At 41.0% G+C, this 18,131-nt stretch overlaps 1 protein-coding gene across 3 annotated transcripts; it reads right to left on the bottom strand.

Annotated features, from left to right (window-relative positions):
• Window positions 1–577: 577 nt before the first annotated feature.
• On the bottom strand, window positions 578–8,504 carry GTPBP8 (GTP binding protein 8 (putative)). 3 transcript variants are annotated; one of them, XM_054974823.1, is made up of 7 exons: window positions 8,428–8,504; window positions 7,029–7,466; window positions 5,800–5,898; window positions 4,635–4,765; window positions 3,851–3,950; window positions 2,939–3,057; window positions 578–2,125 (listed from the first exon to the last, which is right to left on the bottom strand). In XM_054974823.1, exons 2-7 carry the CDS (start codon window positions 7,359–7,361, stop codon window positions 2,035–2,037), a joined length of 873 nt encoding a protein of 290 aa, XP_054830798.1. In that variant the 5' UTR covers window positions 7,362–7,466; window positions 8,428–8,504; the 3' UTR covers window positions 578–2,034. The 3 variants fall into 3 exon arrangements, with proteins under 3 accessions (XP_054830798.1, XP_054830799.1, XP_054830800.1); XM_054974824.1 differs by having other exon boundaries at window positions 7,029–7,463; XM_054974825.1 differs by having other exon boundaries at window positions 8,451–8,486.
• Between the last annotated feature and the right edge of the window lie 9,627 nt (window positions 8,505–18,131).

Here is an 18,131-nt window from a genome sequence, read left to right as displayed (position 1 = left end):
TGAGCGAGAGCTACAAACACTTTCCCCTTCTCTATCTGAAGAAGGGAGTTTTGATTTATACCCTGAAAATAGGGTTACTATCCTCCAGGTAGTGGCTGGAGATCTCCCGGAATTACAACTGGTCTCCAGGCCACAGAGATCAGTTCACCTGGAGAAAATGGCTACTTCTGCGGTGGACTCTTATGGAATTATGCCATGCCAAGGTCCTTTTGCTTCCCAAACCCCACTTTCTCCAGGTTTCACGCCCCAGATCTCCAGGAATTTCCCAATTTGAAGCTGGCAACCCTACCTGAAAATCTTGTTGGTTTTTAAGGTGCCACTGGACTCAAATGCTAGTTTTACTTTCCCTTCAGAATACGGACCCGTGTACACGAACTGACAGGAGCATCCTCAGCTTCTCAACCTTCAACCATTGGCCCTTCTGGCTGCCTAAAGATACAGCTCACCGTTTTGAGGGCTAACAAGTCGCAGCCTTTAGGAAGCTACAAGGCACTGCTGTTGATGAGAAACGATTCTGCTTGAAGGGTAGCATCGTCTGTTATTCAGTCTTCGTGTTTATATACAAACAGCAATTACATAGTTTTAAATAATTTTATTGTGTTTCGACAATTTGTGTTTTTACAAAAACAATAGAATTTGATGGACTCACATTCTAGCTGTATCTGAAGAAGCTCATACTCTACCACAAATTTTGCTAGTCTTATAGGTACTATTGGACTCTTGCTCATTTCTACTATTTTTACTTTGTTAAGACACCTCAAGCAGGTGTTTGGAACAGCTGCAGTACATACACTTTCTGAATAAACTGCAAAGCATAGTATCCCTTTCTGGCACCACTAGAAAACAGCTCCCAAAAAAAGATGGTCTTGACTCTACCTCCTATTCAGAGAGTAAAACAAAACCATACACCGTAAGAACTTTCACCCCACTGTTTAGAGTGTATGGTTTTATTTATTAAATAAAAACAACTAATTACACTGGAGCAGAATGGACCACAAAAGCCCCTCGAATAGGTACACTTCCCCTGAAATGCATCTTCTAGAGCTTCTGATGGAATCCCTTGGCTAATATGAATAACGGAACTAAATGAGCCAAATATTATCAACCCCTTGCTACTATGATTCTTTAGTATCTCACAGAGATGTTTCCTCATAGTCCTACCTTAACTATTTCTGTTAGAGTCATTAATAAATCATGCTTGCAAATAGAAAATTACAGTCCCAATGTTAGTAAACAGATGCTTTTATTCTTGTCACTTTCATTTTCTTCTTCACCTTTGTTGATAGCAGAAGAGCAAAGAGGCCCAGAATGTGCCATACTTGCAGCTCGTCTATAGAGGAATTTGGAATGCTGTATGATGCATTTAGAGCTTGATTACACTGAGCTGTACTATTCCACAGTTATGGACAAATCTTACTGTTAAGCTTTACATTCTTTTGTTCCTCTGTTCAGAGCTGAAGCTTTGATGTCACATTCTATCAAGAAGATCCATGAGGATCCATGCTTTTGGATCATGTTTTTGCACCATGGGAGTGCCACAAAGCAGTGGATGGCTGATTCCCCGCCCCCCCCCCCCCGGGCCACCTTTTGTGGCAATGGACATGATCTGGGATTGTATGGTGGATTTTGGGTGGCCCCATGTAAAAATCTAGAGGATCCATTCAGATCCGTGTTTTTGAACCGTATTTTTGCGCCGTGGCGGTTCCACGAAGTAGTGGATGGCTGAATTTTTTGGTCCCATTTGTAGCAACAGACATGGTCTGGGATTGTATGATGGACTTTGGGTGACCCCATGTAAAAATCAAGAGGATCCATGCTTTTGAAACGTGTTTGCACCGTGGGGGATAATAATGGCATAGTTTGTAAACCTCTCTGAGTGGGCATTAAGTTGTCCTGAAGGGCAGTGTATAAATCAAATGTTATTATTATTAACTGCATTTATTTTACAAAACTTTACACAGCTTTTAAAAAGAGAAGCAGGCAGAGTCTTGCATCCCTTTCAGTGGAAAAAGCCATACACAACAAAGAGATGGATTAGGATGACTGTTTTGAAGATAAGTGAAGATTTCCAACAACATGAGCTATAAAGCATCTCAGCACATGGATTCCAGAATAATACAAAGAACTGTGGAAACAAACAGAAATTTTTCTGTGAGCATCAAGAGAACAAAATTATTCCATTCAGTTAATCCATATGCAACTGCTACCTCTGCTAGAATAAGAATCATTTATGTATGTTACGACTCCCTTTTTATTGTGTAACCCTCTTGTTATTTCACCCTCTGGGTAGATAACGCTGCCACCAGGAATTCAGTTCCAATGTGGTTAATTAATTTTTCCCTGAACATTGTGCCCAAGAGTTAAGGCTCCTTTGTGACCCTGAGGATGAGACTGGTATATAGAAATCACGTATCATTTTGGGGTGAACAAAAAACAAAATAAACCTTTACTACTACATGAAGCATATTGGTTTCAGGTTGTTGGATAATTATTCTTCAGAAATAAAACTGGGTATGTTATTTTTCTGACTTAGGTGTCACAATCACTTCTCTCTCCTTTCACTCAGATTTCTGTCAGCTTATTCATCTCACTCTCCCATAATACTCTGGCAATATCAAGATCTGACTCTCTCTAGTCCTCCATATGCCCTCTATGAGTATTCTATTTTCCTCCTAGAATCCCAATGCCTTTCACAGCACTATTTTGGATTCTAATTGGAAGACACTCTGTTAACTTCTGACCGCTTGTCTGTTAACTTCAGACTCACACAGCTAACTGCCTCTCTCCACACACACTTCTTAGCTCTGCCCATACTTTCAGTCATCAACCAATCACTTTACTCACTCACCCCTCTCTTTCACTCCCTTCTTATATAACATACCAAGCATTTAAAGAAACACACACACTTAACTTCAAATCATTACAATGTATGTTTTACCTGACTGGAAAGATTTGAGGAAAGCACCCTTGCGTATTCTTCTCTATGAAGTCTTGGATTTGTAACACATTTTTTGCCATCACACTTTTTGGTGCTTTATCAATTTTTGTTAATACCAGCTGGGAAAAAAGTTTTGATTAATTTTTTTACAAGTCTTTAACACTTCAGTTTTAGAGTTCAAATTACATTCATAATCCAACACAACTGTTGTATTTAACACTTCTCCTCTACTGTCTCTCAGCTTTTCCTAACTCCAGGTTTCAGATTTTTGTAGAAGATTATATTTATTATTTCATTCACTATCTCTCTCTCAAAAGAAGACAAAGAAGTAACAACAGCATGATGATACCTGAGCTGGAACATTATTAAAAAAGAAGCTGAAGAACTTAACTGAATTATTCCCATTTAACTCTATATATTCCAAAAGGTAACATACACTAGATGCAGTATTGAAAGTAAATTAGTTTTGGACATAGAGATCTCCGTTTCCTGTCAGTCACTACTATCTTCTTCCAATTTAAGATTTAGATCAGAATGTGATATTTTCACAAGAGGGCCTATGCCAGGATTGGCAACTTGTCTAGAACTTGGGTGGGGGGCATCTAGTTATATCTTATCACATTTCCAAATTCACCTCTGCAGACATGAGATTTAAAATAAGATGTTTAAGTGAAAGCTCAACATGCACACACACCAAGGATCTTAACTAGAATCAACACAATCCAACTGCGGAAGTTACTGTTAGTGAACTAGCCAAAATAATACACAAAAATGTTCAAATCTCAGTTCAAAATAATCAGACAAAACACTGTACAGAATGTATTGATACGTCCTAATTTTTGCTGTATGATTTGAGACTCACCAGTTCAACATACTGCATTTTCACATTACGTGAAATAAAGCATAACTTACAACATAAGGATTCCCAAATTCTTCCAACATTTCTACAGCAATGTGATCTGCTTCCTGAAGTCCTATTAGACCATCCACTAATAAGAATGTCCGTTTCAAGCTAAGAACAATAAAACAAAGCTCACAAAGTTTTTTATTTTTGTGATACAATCACAGCTGAGTTAACTGGCAAGAGAAATTCCCCTTCTTGATTTAGTGGAGCCCATACAATGATACCTCACCTCTTTACCAGCCATGTAGTAAAATCTACCTTAGGACTTGGCAACATAATACAGATGACTGAACTGCCTTTAGTGAGTGAACTCACACCAGGACTTGGTCATTTGTATTACCTCCAATTCCTCTTTTAAGGAATGAGCCAAATTTATCTGAAAAATAATATTTACGTGTATTTATTCACTTCATTTATATCCCACTTTTCTCCCCAATAGAGATCCAAAGTGGTTTACATCATTCTCCTCTCCTCTATTTTGTCCTTGCAGCAACCTTGTGAGGTAGGTTAGGTTGAGGATATGTGATAGGCCCATGGTCACGCAGCAAGCTTTCAGGGCAGAGTCGAGATCTGAACCTGGGTCTTGCAGACTGAACCACTACACTATTTTGGTGCTGTCTCTGAATTCAATTCCATGTGAACTAGTGTCTCTCACTACTGAAAATCACGTTTTACTACTTTTTCTAAAATAGGATGGAAAATGCTGTTTTGCTGAGCCTACCCAATACAATCATAAGGACAAGATTCAAGTGAAACTGCAATTGTAGTGCTACTTTTAGATAGTTATCTTACTTAGGGCGCTGGTTTAAATAAGGCTCCACCATCTCTGCAAAATCTTCTGGTGCCCTGTAACCATAACCTGGCATATCCACCATTGTAAATAATTTTCCCACTTTGAAGAAATTCATTTTCTTTGTGTAACCCTAGAGAAAGATGGACAGGTGTTTGTCTTATTCAAATTAGTAATTAAAACAGCAAAGTATTTTGAGACTGTGAGCTTACTACAACGGCCATCTATAAAAATACTCTGTGTGTTTTAAGACACACACTTACCATTTATCTAATGTTCCTCAAGTAAAAATGCCAGATGGATCAGGTTTGAATCTCTGTTTATAATGTTTATTAAGAAGTGGTGTAGACAAAACATCTAAAAACAATGTTTCTTGATCTGTTAAGCATACTTAAGAGATCAAGAGTGCGCCTCAGGCTCCCGTGCTGCTCTTCTGCTCAAATTTATTGTATTTATTTATTGAAAACATCTGTATGCCACTTTTGCACCCAAACAGGGTCCCTGAGGTGGTGACCATTAAAAAATCAAAACATTTTAAACATTTTAAACAATTTAAATGTAAAACATTTAAAATAATATAAAAACAATTCAATAACACGCACAATTGCACTCATGCACAAATTCCCATCTTCCTTCTCTTTTCAGTGCTAATTGGATTTAACATTACATCGTAATTAGCTTTAAACAGAATCCAAAACCTACTTCAAATCATGGTTTCACATTCTGCTTTGTGGCTATTGCTTTACAATGATTTAAGGATTCAGATGTAAGGTTTTATCACATTATGTCTATGGAGAGCCAAAATCATGGCCGTACTAGCTCCTACGAACTGAAGTGTTACTCTGTATATTAATCCAAAGGTAGCAGGAGCCAGAAGGGCAGTTTGATATGCAAGCTGTTTGACCTGTGGTGGCTCTCTCACACAAACAAATTACTACTTGATGCTATAGTCAAAGGATCAAGCATTTGTGAACTGACACTTGGGAGTTTCCATTGGATGTACTGCGTTTACAAATAATTTCCAGCATTCTCCATCAAACTAGATTCTTTCCATCCATTAAAATACATTTTGACTTAACAGCACATGACATGTAACAAAACATCTTGTTTTCAGTTACGTTCAAGTAATACAGACTTCCAGAGTAATAAATCTCAAACGCTACTTACTGGATGTTTTGACACTCTGACTTCAATGTCAGGGGCCAATGAAAACAAGGCTTTTATTAAGGAGGATTTTCCAACATTGCTTCTTCCTAAAAAGCAAACCTGGGGAAAGAGGTTGCATTATTGCATGTTTATCTTTCTCACTCAATGGCAAGCATGTAATAGAGCAAAGAACCATTAACTGAAAATCCCTGATGTTGTCAACCTGACAACTTTATGATACAATTTATAGCAGCAAGATAGCCCTCATTTCAGAAAAACAGGGAGGTTGATTCTATCCATCATGGCTAAAAGCCATGGATTAGAAGTGGAGTCATGGCTCAGTGGTAGAGCATCAGATGTGCGTGCATAAGGCTCCAGGTTCAATTCCCAGCATCTCCAGTTTAAAACACATGATGTGGAAGACCTCTCTTAAACCCTGGAGAACTGCTTCCAACCACAGTGGGAAATTAGTATAAGACAGCTTCATGAATTCATGTGACTTCTCTATACATGATTATGTCAAAACTCCTTTTAATACCATGAAAGCAAGCAGCCATCACTACATGGTGGCAGTGAATTCTCGACATTAGTGATATGCTGCGTGAAGTAAATTTCTTTTGTCTGTCCTGAATGTGCTATCCTCAATTTCCTAGGAAGCCATGATTTCTTGTGTTATGCAAATGGAAGGAAATTTATAAAAACATGTCCCACCCCTGTTGTGTGTGTCTATATACACACAACAGGGGAGGGACATATTTTTATAACTTTCCCACCACTTATATTATATATATACTATTCCCCCATTTATATATATATATATATATATATATATATATATATATATATATATATATATATATATATATATATATATATATATATATATAAAAATTCTCTGTTCCTTCTAGAAAATGAATTTCCAGAGTGGTAATTTTGGAGAAGGCTCTAGAGTTCTGGAAGTAGAAAATCAAAATATTACTGTGGAATCAATTATGAAAACTGGACAACATGGCATTTATTTATTTAATTAATTCATGTTGCAGCCCAAATATAAATATGTTTACTTGTAAGTAAGTTTGAAGAGTTCAATGAAACTTAATATTTGATAAATAGTTCTCGACTGCAGACTTATAAACTAGTTTTTAAACTAATGGGATTTAACACTCACCATGATGTGCTTTAGCGGTGCTACCTTTCATAAGTATGTTTAAGATTACAGGTTTGTCTTACCACCTTTTTCTTGTCCTCACCTCAGGCTGTGACAACTGTGGGGCATGATCTATACGAACAGCAGAAATGAAATAATCAATGACATGTCGGCGTGATGGAATGAAAAATGCCTCGGCTATCTTGATGTCATCATGGCTAGGACTGAAAATCTGAAAACACGAAGTGTCCACATTAGGGGTCAGATATTTTGCCAGATCTTGGAGAGGGAAGGTAATTTCAGTGTACTGTTTCTCCTGTAATTGCAGAACTTCTGAAAATGAAGCATATTTGCATGGGGTACTCCTGGTCACAACACTCTTCCGCAGCAGGCAGTTAAGAATTTGAAATTTCCTTGCTTTTGTTAACTGGACCATCTTCACTCACACACCTTCAAAAGCCATGTGATTCATTGGCTAACTCATCATTGTTGTATTTTTTAAAAAATGAATTTGTCACTCAGTATTCTTCAGTTCAGACTGCTGTTCAAAGAGAAGGACATATTTAAAAAAAATACCGCAATACAAAAAGCAATCAAGACTGCATCCCTAATTAGTTTTTAATCATCTTCTTGCTGTTTATTCTAAATTGAATTCATTGCTGCTATTTATTTATTTACTTCATTCGTACCCCACCTTTCTCTTCACTGGGGACACAAAGCCGCTTACATGGTTGTCCATTTTATCTTACCTCTGTGGTGTAATGTGACTACTCCAAGGTCACCCAGTGAATGACCTTGAGACTCTGAACCTGCATCTCCTAGATCCAAGTCCAATACTCTAACCACTACACAACGCTGGCTATCATTCTAAGGCTGTTAAGAAATTGAGTATTAATGCTAATATTTGAAAGAAAACGTCATCTAATTTAACAAAATTATGCTTTTTAAAATTGATCACTTTTTATTTCCCTGTACATTGCCTCAAGCACTTTTGGCAGAGAAAGTAGGGTAGGAATTGTTAAAGTAAATATTAAAGCACTCTGTTTAGTACAAGAGTTTTCAGTATGAAGATGGATAAAGAGAAAAACAACATATGAGAAATTAAGCAGCAACATACATATACAAAAACTGAATTCACATTGAAGTGAATGGCCCTATAATAGTTTGGAAAGTTATTATTTTACAGGCAGAGAAATCCTCATTCCAATTAGAATTACATCCTTTTGAAAACACTGGTTTTCTAAGGTTACATAAACTAGAACGTTACTTGGTTTTGGACTTCACTATCAGGTAACTCTTTTCATTAAACCAATCAGGACTTATCACTATCTCCGCTACTCACCATCACTAATGTCAACTAAAATTCTTATTTCGCTCATTAGCACACACTGAAGAGCACAGAGGAAAAAAATCACTTTAGCTATTCAGATTACAAAAACATAAGCACGTGCCTAAAGTGTGCTGAGTGATCTTTCATGCAAGAATACCGGGAAGACACTCACCCCGTGAGTGCCTGTAAACGCACCACTTTATCTGCAGCAAAGACTTTAACACTGAACTTGCTGCGATGCAGACGCCGATCTCCTGAACCCGGAAGCTAAACCAATCCCTTCACCTCCTTCCCGGGCAGGCCAACCATAGAGACGAGAGGAAACTCTCTTGAAGTGTTCTCCCCGTCTCTGAAAACAGAAGCTCAGCCTCTGCTATATGTTTGCATTCGCCAGGCATGGTTAAAAAAAACAACAACAAACAAAATCCTGCTCCTTTAACAACAACGCCTGAGCTTGAAAGAACAGCAACGTCTGCCCGTGGGGAGGCCACACGGTGTTACGTGTTTGGCTTTCTCGTACGAGTGGCCTTTGCCTGCTTTTCGGGCTCTCCGCAGAAACGTGGCGCCGAAGGGAGCCGCAAGGTCCTGCGTACACACGAAGTTATTGTCTGTGCAGTCTTTCAAAAGAACCTGTGTGAGTGGGGTTCAGTTATTCCTGCAGTGCGGGTCCTAGAACCGCGCACTGGAGAATGGGTTGCTGGCCCCTGGAGCGCAGGCATTTCTTTTCGGTGGAAAGAAGCTGAGGTCCTGCCTCGAGGATGAGGAGACCATGAAAAAGATGTGGGGCGAACCGAGCCATGCTCCAGATCGTCTAACATAAACTAGTATGCTTAAACTTGCTTTGTATACCAGGAGCCTTAGATAGGCAAAGGCGTTTTGTTTCTATGTGAGAGATCCGCGATCAGCTCCCCTGACGCTTTTTAACATTTTCAAAGTGTTTTTTAAAAATCTAAACATTTCCCAAGCTACTCTTTCTACAGTAACTCGCCCTAACTATACTGACTCAGTGATTTCTTTAAAAAAAAACTTATGTTGGGTGAAATTGCATTTTGATCCATTATATCCTCATATTTTATCCAGGACAGATTCAGTGTATGTGACAGCTCCCGGAAACAACAACAATACCATGGGGGAAGAAAGTAAAACCAGGATCCACATGGATCCTATGGTTTACACAAATCACATATCACAGCCAGGTCCACAGACTGAAATATAAAATACACAGATCCAAAAATATTTGGCGCTGCCACAGTGAAAAAACATGAATCTGAGACACGGATCCTCATGAATTCATATGATTTTTACATTGAAACAAAACAAAGGGTGTCATATTTTAGATCATGTCCCAGGCTACAGAGAACAACAAAACAAATCACAACAAAACAATCACGCATTCACGAAACCGTGGTGCTGCCACGGCACACAAAAAGCTCAAAAAGCACGGATCCTCATGGATCCTTGTGATTTTTACATGGGGCCACCCAAAATCCACCACATGATCCCAAATCATGTCCATTGCCACAAATGGCATGAAAAAAACCAGCCATTCACTGCTTCATGGCACTGCCAGGGCGCAAAAACATGCATAAAAAGTACGGATCCTCATGGATCCTCTTGATTTTTACATGAGGACACACAAAATCCACCATAAAATCCCAAATCATGTCCATTGCCTCAAATGGCATGAAAAAAACCAGCGATCCACTGCTTCGTGGAACCACCATGGAGCAAAAACTTGTTTCAAAAACATGAATCCTGATGCATCCCCTTGATTTTTACATGGGTCCAACCAAAATCCACCATACAGTCCAAGACCATGTCCATTGCCACAAATGGCAGCAAAAAATTCAGCCATCCACTGCTTTGTGGCACAGCCACGGCACAAAACATGATTCAAAATCATGGGGCAACACAAAATACATAATACAATCCCAGATCATGTCTATTGCCACAAAGCGGTAACTAGCTGGATTTTTTGGTGCTATTTGTGGATATGGACATGATCTGGTATTGTATGTTTCATTTTGGGTGGCCCCACATAAAAATCAAGAAGATCCATGAGGATCCATGCTTTTGGATCATGTTTTTGCACCATGGGAGTGCTACGAAGCAGTGGATGGCTGATTTCCCCCCCCCCTTTTTGTGGCAATGGACATGATCTCGGATTGTATGGTGGATTTTGGGTGACCCCATGTAAAAATCAAGAGGATCCATGAGGATCCATGCTTTTGAGACGTGTTTGCGCCATGGCAGTGCCACGAAGCAATGGATGGCTGAATTTTTTGGTCCCATGGTTTTTGTGGATCCGTGGTGCTCCAAGTAAAAGTCCAACAGATAAGTGAGGGACAGGTCAAAGACCAAAGACCAAACTGAACTTCCACTGAATCTTTTCCCTTCTGTACCTGGATCCAGAGGTGTCAGGACTCAATCATTCTGAGAACCCGACAAGCAGCCAGGCTGAAGTTTGCTTGTTTCATGTGTTACAGTTTCATCAGAGGGACCCTCACTTATCTGTTGGACTTTTACTTGGAGCACCACGGATCCACACACCTATAAGAGAACAGAACATACAACCCATGGTGTTGTTGGACTTTTGGTTATCTCTTGCTTGGCCGTTGCCAATGGTGGAACAGAGTACTATTTATAGCATGTATTTTTGTATAAAACATTTAAAAACATTCAATCATACAAAGTGCAGCAATATAATAACCAGATGGCAGCGTTCGATAAGCGCTATTAAAAAGCAAGATGGTGGACAGCCCTAATGGGAGGGTTCAGGTCTTCCGCTCTTCCTCTTTTTATAAGCCGGCAGAAGCCAAGCCCATCCTCAACCATATGCCTGGCGGAACATCTCTGTCTTGCAGGTCCAGCGAACGATAACAAATCCTGCTGGGCCCTGGTCTCAATGGACAGAGAGTTCCACCAGACTGGAGCCAGGACCGAAAAGATCCTGGCTCTGGTTGAGGCCAAGCGGGCCTCCCTGGGGCCAGGGACCACCAATAGTTGTTTCTCTCCTGATCAGAGCGTCCTCCGGGGCACACATGGGGAGAGGCGTTCCCGCAGATACACTGATCCCAGTCCACATAGGGCTCTGTAAGTTAATACCAAAACCTTAAATCTGATCCCATACTCCACTGGCAACCAATGGAGCTGGTGCAGTATAGATGTTATATGCACTCCACTTGGCGCTCCTGCAATAACATGCGCTGCTGCATTTTGAACAAGTTGTAATCTCTGGATCAGACTCAAGGGAAGCCCTGCGTAGAGCAAGTTACAGTAGTCCAGCCTAGAGGTGACCATTGCCTGGATCACTGTAGTTAAGTTGAGAGTCAAAACATAAGGGATAAGCTGCCTGGTCCATCGTAGGTGGAAAAAAGAAGACCTGGCAACCTCTGCGACCTGTGCCTCCATTTTCAAGGAGGCATCCAAGATCACCCCCAGGCTCCTAACTGTCGGAATTGGCACAAGGGCCATCGAGGGTCAGGAGCCGGCGTCTGGTACCTAAACACCCACAACCCAAGTACAGGACGTCCGTCTTTGTAGGGTTTAATTGCAGTCGACTCTGTTTCAACTAACCAGTCACGGCTTCAAAAGCATGGTCCAGGACATCAGGGGCCAAGTAAGGCCAGCTGTCCATCATCAGATATAACGATGTAATCTGCATATTGATGACACTCAAGTCTGAAACTTCGCACCAACTGGGCAAGGGGGCACATATGGATGTTAAACAGTAGTGGGGAGAGTATTGCCCCTTACGGGACACCACACACCATAGGGTGGCGGGATGACAATTTCTCCCCAAGTGCCACCCTCTGTCCCTGATCGTGGAGAAAAGAGACAAGCCACTGCAAGGCAGTCCCTCATAGCCCCACAATGGTGAGGCAGTGGGTCAAAAGTTCATAATCAACCGTGTTGAATGCTGCTGACAGATCCAGTAATATCAGCAGCGCCGATCCACCTCAATCCAGATGTCTGCGAAGATCATCCGTGAGGGCGACCAGCAATGTCTCTGTCCCATGCCCCAGGCGGAAACCAGTCTGGAAGGGATCTAGGGCTGAGGTTTCCTTCAGGAACCCCTGCCACCGCTGCCCACTCAATCACCTTACCCAAGAATGGGAGGTTCAAAACTGGGCGGTAATTGGTCAGATCAATTGGGTCCAAGGATGGTTTCTTTAGGAGAAGCCTCACCACGGCCTCCTTTAACACCCCAGGGAAAATCCCAGAGCTTAGGGACAAGTTAACAATGGCTTCCAAGTGGCCCCATATTCCATTGGTGCTGGCCTTTACCAGCCACGACGGACATGGTTCCAGGAGGCACGTGGTAGGTCTCACTGCTCGCAGGGTCCTGACAATCCCATCCCCACAGAGTAAACTGAAATGATCAAATATCGACTCAGAAGACAGCCAAGGGGTCTCTAGTTCACATACTGTATCAATCGTGGCTGGCAGATCGCAGCGGAGAGACAAAATTTTATCAGCAAAGAAGCTCCACAAAGCCTCACAGCTAATATCCGAATTCAAAATCTGATGGTCTCCATCCAACAGGGAAACCAACGAACAGACCACATTAAACAATTTTGCTGGGCATGAGCTAGCTGACACGATGGAGGCTGCATAGAATTCCTTCTTCACAGTCTTCACCGCCACTTCATAGGATTTCATAAACGTCATACAAGATGATCTTGCCTCTTTGTCATGAGATCACCACCACACTCGCTCAACCTGTCTTAGCTCCCGCTTCTTCTGCCACAGCTCCTCTGTATACCAAGGAACCCATTAGACATGAGGGCGAAGAGGGCAACAGGGGGCAATTTCGTCAATGGCTTTCGGAGCGCCGGACTTGCCAGTCCTCCACCAGTTCATCCAATGTACCACTGTGGAGTTTTGGATCCCGCAGAGAATTCTGAAAAAAAGCTGTGGGGATGGGTCTTGCAGAGGGGAGACATTAAAGAGTTTGCTCATCTGCCACTCCATGTGCAGCCCAACATTACTGGGGGCACATCAATATACATGTTTGCTCAATGGCCATGATCCATCTACCTCAAAAGGGGGGGGGGGATAAGGTCAGGTAGTACATGCACAGATGTCCAGCACATATGTTACATCATGATCATGGTTAGGATTAGCATGTGACCTGTCCATAGACCATATTGATGAGCATGTGAACCAGCCTTATACAACTATGTAGCGATTGGTGGGTTAGTTTATGGCTTTGCTATCCAACCACTTAGGAACCGTCATTCTTGCTTCTATGACGTCTAACCACAGGATGTGGTGATGGAGGTGAGAGTGGCAGTCTTGTTAAAATAATGCAGGATGGTTGTTTTCAGTGCTGGGAATGAATACATGCATGTAGGGTTGCCAGCCCTGGCTTGGGAAATTCCTGAAGATTTGGGGGCAGTGTTTTAGGAGCGACTTCAGTTCCTCTGTGGTATACCATATAATTTACCGCCCCCCCCCCCCCGTGCGCGCGCCCCAAAAGCTGCCATTTTATGCAGGGGAACTGATCTCTGTAGTTTGGAGATCGGTTCTTATTCCAGGAGAACTACAGACCCCACCTGGAGGTTGATAAACCTATGTGGATGGCATAATAATGGCAGTAGATATTTTTTCAAGGGGCATCAATTGTCATGCATGTAGCCAGAAATAGTGGAACAGTTTTTTTTCCAATATATTTTTCCCCAATATATTTTTATTAGTTTTTTTATTACAACTTAAACTAATAACAGATTACTCAAGCTTTACATACTTAATACATGTAAATACCATATATTTCAGTCCATCTCTTCTATACAACCATAGTTATATATTTCTTTCACCGCTATCCTCCTATTATTGCTGTAGGTCTACTTTGTTTAGTTCTAACACTCATTTTCCTTTCTCATTCTATCAGTTTGTGTCCCGCTAATTCATATTTAAGTTCTTATTTTGCATTTTCGTTCCATCCATCTATAGAGCGGAGTCCATCTTCATTTCCAGTTATGTCTATTTTATTTTTTCCTTTTATTTGTTCTGTTAGTGTATCCAGTTCTGTCAATATATTTTATTAATTTTAATTCCAGCTTAAGGGAAGATCTTGTCTCACCAATCTGTTAGAGTTCTTTGAGGGAGTGAACAAACAAGTGGACAAGGGAGACCCGATAGATATTGTTTATCTTGACTTCCAGAAAGCTTTTGACAAAGTTCCTCATCAAAGGCTCCTAAGTAAGCTCAGTAGCTATGGGATAAAGGGCCAAGTCCTCTTGTGGATCGAAAACTGGCTAATTAATAGGAAACAGAGAGTGAGTATAAACGGGCACTTCTCACAGTGGAGGGTGGTGAGCAGTGGGGTGCCACAGGGGTCGGTATTGGGTCCAATGCTTTTTAACTTGTTTATTAATGATTTGGAATTGGGATTAAGCAGTGAAGTGGCTAAATTTGCAGATGACACGAAATTGTTCAGGGTGGTGAAAGCCAGAGAGGATTGTGAGGCACTCCAAAGGGATCTGTCGAGGCTAGAAGAGTGGGCATCCATGTGGCAAATGAGGTTCAATGTAGCCAAGTGCAAAGTAATGCACATTGGAACCAAAAATCCAAAATATAAATACAAGTTGATGGGGTCTGAACTGGCGGAGACTGACCAAGAGAGAGATCTTGGAGTCATGATAGATAACTCACTAAAAACGTCAGCACAGTGTGCGACTGCCATAAAAAAAGCTAATGCTATGCTAGGGGTTATTAGGAAAGGGATTGAAAACAAATCAGCCGGTATCATAATGCCTCTGTATAAATCGATGGTGAGGCCTCATTTGGAGTACTGTGTACAGTTCTGGTCGCCACACCTTAAAAAAGATATCATAGCACTGGAAAAAGTACAGAGAAGGGCAACTAAAATGATTAAAGGGTTGGAACACTTTCCCTATGAGGAAAGATTGAGGCACTTGGGGCTCTTTAGCCTGGAGAAAAGACGACTGAGGGGAGACATGATAGAGGTTTACAAGATAATGCACGGGTTAGAGAAGGTAGAGAAAGATGTGTTTTTCTCCCTTTCTCACAATACAAGAACTCGTGGGCACTCTATGAAATTATTGAGCAGTCGGGTTAGAACAGATAGAAGAAAATACTACTTTACACAAAGGGTGATAAACACATGGAATTCGTTGCCACAGGAGGTAGTGGCAGCTACAAGCATTGCCAGCTTCAAGAGGGGACTGGACAAATATATGGAGCAGAGGTCCATCAGTGGCTATTAGCCACAGGAGATAGATGGTATTCTCTTTGTGGGGAGGTGGTGCTCTGTTGTCTTGGTGCTGGAAGGAAGGCAGTGGGAGGGCTTCTGGTGTCCTGGCCTCACTGACAGTCCTTTAGATGGCACTGGATTTCTAGCCACTGTGTGTGACAGAATGTTGGACTGGATGGGCCACTGGCCTGATCCAACATGGCTTTGCTTATGTTCTTATGTTCTTAATGAGGAGAGGAAGTAATATTCTCTTCTTTTTTGCCTCATACTCCAGGGTGTCTCCTTGAATGTCTTCATCTCATTCCTTTTTGTATTTGCAATTTTATCTCTCATTTCCCTCAATGTTATTTCTCTTATCCTTCTCTTTGTAAATCTCACATGTACCCCTCTTGGCAGTTTAATCTTCTTTTTAGAGTTTGGGTTCACTCTGTAGGGAATGTCTGTTTCTTTTGGAGGTTCTCAATTTCCCCTTTTCAATATTGGTGCAGTCACCTCAAACGGTATGTCCCTCAATACTCCCTCTTTATTTCCAGTTATATTTTGTTTCATTATGACTTCTTCTAAAGTTCTCTGTCTAGTCTCCACCTTTCCCACCTTTTGATTGATTGTATCCAGTCTTTCATCTATTTGGGGGATTAAACATGCCAAATTGGGCTTATCTTGCTTGTTTTCTTTCAATTGTTCCTGGGATTCTTCCACTTTCCCATTTAGCTCTTTAATTTGTTCTGATACTTGTGCAATACTATTCTGCACCTGTGCTATATTTACTGCAAACATCTGTGGTAAGTTTTGTTGAAGATCTTTTAAGGCTTCTTGTATCAGCATCGTCCCTATAGATTTTGCTTGCCCTGGAAAAGTTTTTGGTTTTGTAATTTTACTTATTTTGAAGCTTCTATTGGTATATATTATTGTTGTTAACCCTTTAAGTTTTATCTGTACAGCTAATGTACCCTCCTTATTTTTATATGTTCTTGTTGTTTTACCTTGTCAAGCTGTCTATCACACCTAAGCAATAATTATATCATATTAACATTAATAACACCACAGTATCACACAATTTGGAGGAAACTCATGGAAACAAATACAAGTTTTAGACTAAACACTTATACTATATAGAGATTATGAGCCAAACTCTTTTCTTGTTTAACACAGTTTAACACAGGTAAACAGATTTAATTACCCAAATCTCCCAGACCACCCCTTTCCTTCACCCTTTTTTCTTTCGAAGGTAAGAGGGATGTCCAGCCACTTCTTCCCTTTTTAATCCAGTTGACAGTTTCTGTCCAGTGGCAGTTTCTGTCCAGTTGGCAGTTTCTGTCCCCCCTCCAAAAAGGGGGGGAAACTTCCCCCAAATTCCTTCTCCAATCTGCCTCATATACTCAGTTTGTCCTCAGCTACTTTCATCTTCAGCTCTCAGCCAAGTCTCTCCTGTCGCTTCACGCCATAAGTACTGTCCTCCGCTCCCTTCCCCTTCATTTATGTCTTTGATGAACTTTATATCTTTGTGAAACTTTCTTTTCTTTACTCACTCAGCAGGACTTTTCCTTTCGCCTCAGTAGCTTTGTAATTCCAAGCAGGTTGTTACTCTTCTTCTTTGCAAGCCTCTCCCATGCTTGAGACTCCCCTCGGAAGCTGTTTCTTCGGGGGGGGGGGAATCCACCACACCGTCCCTCTCTTTAATCCTTTCTGAAGGGCTTAGTATTTCCTTTCTATTGTCACGCATGGCTGTCTTTTATTTCGTAAACTTACAGCTTGTTTCTCCCTGACCCCTCTTGTTCATAAGAATATCACTCTTTGTAATCTGTCCATCCTGGTTCTCGAAGCTTGTTGCCTGTAAAATGGCGTCCACAGTGATCTGTGCTGTGAGGCAAACTCACAGAATTCCAGCGCCAATGCCTGGAAGTGAATCCCCAGTTAAGCCTCTTGCTTCAGATATCCCTCTCCGTGGGGTCTCCGCAGAACTCAGGAATCCCAAGTCCCCAGACCACTGGGTTTCGGCTTTTCTTTTGAGACAAGCTCCTCGGAGCCACTGACCTCGCTGCGCCGTAGCCAGCTCCAGAAATAGTTACTGGTCTTGAGTAAAACGATTAGGGAGGATGCTTTTGCAAACTCGCTCAGTCTCTCTGCTAAACAATGAGATGTGCCAAATAGGGAGTCTAGAAGTCCAGAACAGAACAGCCTTGTAAAGGGGTAAAGAGACAGAAATAATAGACTAATACAGCCTTTCGTAGATTAGAAACAGAAATGAGTATATAGATAGATCTAGTATGTGTCTGGTTCCAGGTGTGAGAAATGTCTGAGAATGGCAAGAATGTCTTACTAAATACAGAAGTGAAGATATAGTTTAGAGATGAGGGCATTAGCTGAGGGCCAGAAGACAGCCATACGTTTTAGAAACTTGCAACCTCTATTTTTTGATATTCTTGGTTTTTATAAAAAGTAGCAAGAATGAACTAACAGTTTTTTTATATTTTAAGACACTGCAGTATAGATAACTGTGTATGGTGTTTGGAGTTATAAGATAATTAGTTAGCCAAAAATATGAGCCCTATCAGATATGACAGCTCGCTATTTTTCAAAGATGGTTTTGAAAACCTATGAATATAGAAAACTGAATTGTTCTTGAACATCTTCTTTGAAGATAATCCTTGCCTATA

Source organism: Eublepharis macularius, chromosome 3, assembly GCF_028583425.1.
Source record: "Eublepharis macularius isolate TG4126 chromosome 3, MPM_Emac_v1.0, whole genome shotgun sequence".
Lineage (NCBI taxonomy): Eukaryota > Metazoa > Chordata > Lepidosauria > Squamata > Eublepharidae > Eublepharis > Eublepharis macularius.
This window is presented reverse-complemented; position numbering and strand designations above follow the sequence as displayed.